Genomic DNA, 7,281 nt, shown 5'->3' with positions numbered 1-7,281 from the left:
TTGCAAAAGGAATTGATTGGGTCTTGGTTTCGCAGTTGAAAGTCAAACAGCAATTGAACAAACAAAAGGAAAACCAGCACCTTTGGTTCCCAGCAGCACTTACTGAGCCAACATACTGACACGGTGATTTTAATAACATGTCATTTATTTAAACCAAAATCAGTGTAAGCTTTCAAAGAGTGGGTTTCAAAGATTTAAAAAAAAGTAATGTTCTCAACAAACTTTTTTTTTCAATTTCTTTAAAAAAAACCAAACAACTAAATTATATTTTCCAGGAAAGTGGGTTTAGACTCTAACATGGAAACTGTTCACTTAATAACTCCTCCACCTCTTTTTCACCTCCTCCTTCATCTCTTTCTTTCTTCTCCCTCTCATCCTCCTCTTCCTCCACTTTCACTTTCTTTTCCTTCATTTTTCTAGGCAGGGTCTCTCCATGTAGCCCAGACTAGACTTGAATTCTTGATCCTCCTGCCTTAGCTGGAGTTCGTTAACTTTAGATTCTTACATTCAAAAGCGAACTCAGTTTGGGGATTGATTGAAATGCTATAGAGCCTGGATAAGATAAAACTGAGCGGCGAAAAGGCAAGAAATGTACTCAGATTAGATGAACAGCGTGCGCGTGTCCAATCATGAGGTCTTCGTGGCCCTCAGGGATTCGGTAAGGTGACCATTTTGCTTCTCAGGTTCAACACATATTGTGTTATTTGGGGACTGGCACAGATCTTGCTTATGAACAAAATTAGAAAAGATGCCCGTCTGTCTACTCATTTCCAACTCTGTTGCATGTAGGTGAAGGGGTTTTGCCAAGAATGAGGAGGAAGCTAGGAAGGAGGCACTACAGACACAGTGGCCAGATTCTTTCAGACTACTGATGAGCGCAAGTCCACTTTGGAAGCATAAAACCCAGATGAAAGTGGCAAATAATTAGCCAACGTGAACTAGGGAAAAAGCAGAGGTGGTATTGGAGATACTGAACACAGGCCTGCAGTTGAGAGCCCAACCCATCCTTTAGTAATTGTGCTGCCGTGTCTAGTAAGTAAACTGTGAGCAAAAATGTCTTTGCTTTTTCTCTCCCCTCTCCTTTCTTCCCAGTACCGGAGATGAGATCCAGGGCCTCACACATGCTAAACACACCCGGTCACTGACATACACAGTTTTGATTACTGTGAGGGTGGGATACAAACAACGGAGTCCAACTGTGTGGGAAACACAACGCAGCGGGGCATGTACGCAAAGAAACCAAAGTGGTTAAAATACATACGTGTGAGGGGCTCAGAGCATCACTCTTAATCTGTACCTGTCAGCATAACGCAGTGGCAGGGGCACCTGAATCAACACGCCAAGCATCTGTGATTATCAGGATAGAAGACTTCAGTTCTGAGATCCTGGAGATGGGAGCTCCCACAGCCTGTGTGGCAGGGGAGGGAGCACGGTGTGTCATCACAATGACATGAGAAAGACGACGTGCTGCCCGCTTCCAAAGAAGCCCCAGGGCTTCAGTAAAAACACGCAAGCCGGCCTGGTGGTGGTGGCGCACAACTTTAATCCCAGCACTAGGGAGGCAGAGGCAGGCGGATCTCTGAGAGTTCGAAGCCAGCCTGGTCTACAAGAGCTAGTTCCAGGACAGGAACCAAAAAGCTACGGAGAAACCCTGTCTCGAAAAATTTAAAAAAAAAAAAAAAATAACCCACACAAGCCTGAAAGCGGTGCATTGATTATTTTATTAATTCCTTCTTTTTACATTATGGGAAACATTCATGTATTTACAGATTGTTGGTTGTTTTTTCTTTTTTTTGACCACACACAATCTAGGTAAATAAGCCTATGAAATTCCAATTCAGAAAGCCATAAAAATCTTCCCCACCCCTCCATCTGAAGGCTTTCAAATGAATCTTTTTTTTCCCCAAACCAAAATAATTTTTAAAAATTACATTAGGGAATTCAGATATGCTAATGATTTACATCCAGTTATTTAAAATATGCATCTAGACATGTTCTTAAAAAAGAAACGGTAAATTCACAAGGATAAGGCTTAAATGAAAGCAAACGGCACAGGAAAACATTAAGGGAACACCTATAAATAACAGAAATATATTACAAATAAATTAGCTCTATTTACCATTTCAAATATTAAAAATCTTTAATCCATTTCTTCATCTCTCTTTACAAAAAGGTTATGTGAATTGTATGGAAACATCTGCAAAAAATATAATAAATACTTAATTTATTTGAACGTATTTTTTTTTGTTTTGTTTTTGATGAGGGAGAAAATTTTCTTTTGTAATTCCCCCCGCCCCAAGAAAATGCCCAACACCTTTATACCAAAGTTAAACAAAATAAGCAATTTTTCAGGGTACATCCGCTGTTCATTATGAACTAAAAAACATCTCTACAAATTACATCAAAAAGAATAACGCAACAGAGGTGATGCTCACAAGATGTCAGTTTCCGGGTCCAGTGGATAACAAGCTGTATTGTGTGGGGGTCAGGTCCTAACGTCAATAATTAGCTTTTTTTTTTTTTATAAAGTGTTTGTACAGATTAAACTGTGTTTTTCAGGAAGGCAAAGGTTGTGATGCCCTGCAGGCGTTCAGCTAAAAGATTTAAAATTCTTACCAAAAATAGCTTATGAATATACAAATGCCACTCACTTAGACAAGATAACTAGGCCTTCTCTCGTCCCTCTTTAAAACAGCCTGGGCCAAATCAGTTTCCAAAGAAAACCCTGCAGGAGTATCTGGGATCAAGTTAGAACCTGAACTCTACCTCAGGGCAGGGAGCTGTATTCCTGACAGTGGGTCTAGAATGGCTGCTTCCGGTGAATTCCAGTCTTTCTCGGGTGAGTGTGACCACGGGCTACCCAAGGGGACAGTTGGCTTTACTCCTGCATACTTCCCACAGTATGTAAAGAGAAAGTGTCTTTTTTTGAAACTAGCAAATTCTTGAAGCCTACGGATCTCTGCTCCAGTTGAGAAAGCACTGACTTTGTCTGCCATAGTTAAAAGTTGTTCTGTTGATGTTTTTGTTAATAAGTTAGTAGCCCTTTTCTTGTAAACCACAGCAGGGAGCGAACATTTGTGCCCTGTTAGTAAAGGCAGCTCAGAGCACCAAGGGCTCTGAGAGGTAGCGAATCCTCTCGTGGTTTTAGAGTGTGTCTGAAAATAGTGCTTGCCAGACCCATCGCTTCTCTGAAGTTTGTAAAGAAAATTAAATTAGCACCTGGCTATGAGAGTGTATGTTTTTAAGCGTCTCTGGTGCAAGCGTTTTGTTTGTTTGTTTCTTTTAAGACTTCCACTTTTCAATGGCAAAATTTAGGCTGCAAGCTTGACATAGTATGTGGCTGACCCTTTCAGATCGCCACGTTCTGAATGTTTAAATGGCTACAAGTAAGGGCGTTTGAAGACTTCAGCAGGAGGCCAGTGCTCACAGCCATCCACCACGACTAACCTGCAAGCCAAGAGAAAGTCTGGAATCCAACCCAAAGCACGGGTTTCTATCAGCGTTTCCCTTTCTCCTTACAGCTCTTGGTCCCTGCGCATCGAAAGACTCCTCTCTACCTGCAACTTCGGGATCATGATGGCAGCTCTTTGGAATGAGGCAGCATAGCAACTGGGGTAGACAACCTTTTTAAGTTTATTCCTTTGCTAGAGGAGGAAACCCTGTGCTGGGAACACGTGAACCCTGTACGGGAGCGAGGGGAGAGCCCTGAAATATGACGTGCTGGGCTAAACTAGACAGGTATGTAGCCTTCGAAGGGGTGGCAGGGAACCGGAACTCTTCTCTGGAAATGACCTGGCAGTCTTTTGGAAGCACAAGTGTTCTTACGTGTGTGTGAAATCTTAAGTGAGCCCACGCGAATGGACATTAAACTACCTGAACCAACTCTTTCTCCCCCGCCCCCTCCCCCCCCATTTAAAAACCACGGCCATGACACTATAATACACAGAGTACAAGAAAAGTTGATAAAACATTTCAGGTCTAAATTTTCTTAATAATAAGAGAAATAAACAGATTCCTTATATAGGATCTTAAACCTTCCTTTGCCTTAACTTTCTTCATTTTATTGCCTTTCAGAATAGATTAATTTCCCTGAAAGATCTAATTTACAATCTTCTGCTGATTGAAACATCTGAAGCGGTTTGAATGAAGTACCAGAGAGGCAGTTTGTACAGCTGCGAAGGTACACACTTTACCCTTCTCTCCTCCAACACCCAGGCCCCCAACCCCAGGTCAGCTTTGGTCCCTCTCTCTTGGTCACCATGGATTCCGACAAGACGGTGTGATATCTGATATAAGAAATAAAGCGATCTGCCTGCTTGTAAAAATAACTGTTTGGGGGCAAATAAAGGGACGCGAACCCTCGTTTCTTTCACATGGAAGACGGTTAAGTCTCAGAGGATACCGGGTTTCTGAAATACCCTATGGTTTTATATTGCTGAGTTCTAGGGACACACTAGCTTGAAAGAACTGAGGAAGGTGAGTGACCTACAAGGTGTCTTTTCTACACAGGTGGGTTTGCTTGCTCCAGAAAAGAAAGGGTTTGGATGTCTGCATGAGGCTTCAGGACAGGGGAGCAAAGCTCGGTGGAGAAGATGGGCCAGGCGGTCCAGGAAGCGGGGCGGCTCAGGGGCGGCTCCTGCGAGGAGGACAACTACGCCAGGGCGGTGGCGGTCACTGAGCTCAGAGACGGAGGGGAACGGGGAGGCGGCCGAGGGCAGGGCGGCGGGACGGTCCTCTGCGGCGCTCAGAGCCGGGTCTGCGCCTCGGGGATGTAGATCTCGATGCTCTCCGCGCTCTCGGTGGCCGAGTTCTGGCGGACCGACGCGGCACGCTTGGCAGCCATCAGGCGCTTGCGGGCCTCCTGGCGCTGCGAGCTCTCCAGCGAGCGCTCCCGGATCAGCGGCGCGGGGCCCTTCGCCGGCTTCTTTGGCACTGGAGGAGGGGCCCTTCGCTCCTGATCAAAGCAGAAGGTTCAGGACATTACACAGCTTCTCAGGACAAGCTTGGGAAAGACTGGGATAGGTCAGTAGTTCGAAAACACATACACGTCTTTTTTTTTTTTAAACCTAAGGATGGTTAGTTCTGATCTGCACACTGTATATATGATTTCTCTTCATTGCTCTGGCTTGGATATTCAAAAGATGTGGGAAAACAAAACAAAACAACAACAACAATAACAACACATAATCTCTTACACTTAAGGTCGAGGGGAAAATTGCATCGCAGAACTAGGCCTTTCCACGGCAGGGTGTGGGCATTTAAAGTGCAGCCCTACAAGGGGCTCCGTGCACCTCACAGTGAGGGAGGCTCTGTCTGCAACCCCCAGACTATTCCTGGCGCTAGCAGTGGGTCAGGAGATCTCAACAGCTACAGAATGAATTAGAACTCTAAGCTGTATCTTTATGAGGAGCATCAGGTAGGAGAGCTTGGGTTCGAGAAAAAGCCCCCGCTACTCCCTCTCTCTCTCTGGCCTCCTCCCTCCGCCTCCCCAGCCTTCCCTTCCATCCCTTCCTATTATAAGATAGTGTTTTTAGGCTTCAATGGTGCCATCGGGAGTTACACCCTTTTTGCACAACACACAGCCATAGATTGTACAGGGTCACGGGGTGGGGGGTGAACAACTGGTATTTCCTACTCTGGGGAGGATTTTTCCAGGACAGCGGTCCCTAGGGGTTTCAGCATGCTTGTGGTAGTCCTGAAGACAATCCCAAGTTGTTATCAAAGCTGAACACAGGACTGGAAAAGGCCATGTCTCTTATCAGCAAACTCCGAAATGGTATTAGATCTTTTCTAATCTACTGCAAAATCCAGCCACTCACGCCTTCACGATAACCATACAAGGGGAAGGAAAGGCATCTAAACCACAAAGGGTGCTTTTAAGGAGAGAAATGTTGACCTTTTGGGCTCTGCAACAGTCCACAGCAACCCCACATTTCCACTTAAATAAAACACCCTGCATCCTTATGAAATCAAACGTGAAGTTTCTCATGAAGGCACGGAGTATCTGACTTAACACTGATGCTCAGTACAGCGGGTCCTCCTTGCTTGCCAGGGAGAAATGCAGAGCTCAGTATCATCACACTGGGCTTTGGCCCGTGCTTGTTTAAAGTGGACTGTGTTGCTAACGGACAAAAAGGGAGAAGACAGAGTGCGGTCTCCCACCACCTCTGTCTCTTCATCTTTTGTTTCCCTGTCAGGTTCATGAGATGAGGAAAGGCTCTGATCATAGGCAAAATGCATTGTTAAAAACTGAAAAAAAATAATTAAGCTAATAATTTATTATTAGGTTACATACCAATAAATCACATGTAACGATTTCTTTGCATCACTTCTTCGGGACATTTGTAATCTTCATTGTGGGATAACTGGTGGATATTTTTAAAAGTATGAATATTGGAAGCTTTTTAGTCATTTTTCTTTCTTTGCACACTTTATTTTTTTTCAAAACAATAATATTAAAGAATCAGTAGGTGAGAAGTTAGATGGAGCATTCCTAAATTCCAGCGTGTGTACAGGTGTGTATTCTTTTAAGACCAGTTTGTCAGCAGACAGTTTTACACATAAAGAAAACTAGATGAAGCACAACGTTTGGCTTCTCAAAGCAGAGGCCACACACACATCGATAGTACTTCAAGCTTGGTTCTAATCCCCCCAGTTGGATGGCAATAGAACTAGAGATGGTGGATAGTGGTGACAACATTGCCCTCCTTTGGGACTGGGTTTGTCCTGGGTGCCCACTGACCCCATACACCCGGAGATGATGGGCAGCAGTGGATTACTGTTAGTTCTTGATGGGTCAGGAGACCCCAAAGGGCAGGGCTCTCACTGCTCCGAGCAAATAACCAGCCTTCATTTTCAGGGGTATCTCTTGGAACTATTTGACCTCGGTTCATAGAAGAACAAAAGTTACTTAAAAAAAAAGACAAATCTCATACAGAACAGATCAGCCTGGAACGGCAGACATGAGATACTTATAGAAGCCTAGTAGAACCACAGCAATCAAATATGAAATTATGATTGATTAATTAAAATAATTTAAGCCTTTATTTCTAAACTTTTGCATGAAGATTCCCAGGGAACAATACTGCCCCAGGCAAATCAACCAAAGTTAGGAAAAAAATCCCAACACTTAAGATGACTACCAGTCTCACAGGGAGCATTTAGACTGGGGCGCCAGTGACTTCTTCGTTACTCTGCTTGTGAGACGACTGTCAGCCAGTTACTGCTCAGAAACATGTCCTGAGCGTGGAACTGAACTCTAGGGAACCATACACTGAAGAG

The 7,281-nt window shown here is 44.1% G+C and overlaps 1 protein-coding gene across 11 annotated transcripts in view; it reads right to left on the bottom strand.

Moving 5' to 3' along the window:
- Window positions 1-1,698: 1,698 nt before the first annotated feature.
- LOC121434631 (disks large-associated protein 1) overlaps window positions 1,699-7,281 on the bottom strand; it is a 684,271-nt gene continuing 678,688 nt past the window's right edge. For all 11 annotated transcript variants that reach the window (XM_041633553.1, XM_041633552.1, XM_041633551.1 and 8 more), the window contains one exon: window positions 1,699-4,954. In XM_041633553.1, coding sequence (XP_041489487.1) covers window positions 4,745-4,954 — 210 coding nt within the window. In that variant the 3' untranslated portion in view covers window positions 1,699-4,744. The remainder of the gene's footprint in view (window positions 4,955-7,281) is intronic.

Source organism: Microtus oregoni, unplaced genomic scaffold, assembly GCF_018167655.1.
Source record: "Microtus oregoni isolate MIOR12 unplaced genomic scaffold, Mior012 000044F_ref0000062, whole genome shotgun sequence".
In the NCBI taxonomy this organism is placed as follows: domain Eukaryota; kingdom Metazoa; phylum Chordata; class Mammalia; order Rodentia; family Cricetidae; genus Microtus; species Microtus oregoni.
The sequence above is the reverse complement of the archived record's forward strand: the minus strand, read 5'-3'. Positions and strand labels throughout refer to the sequence as shown.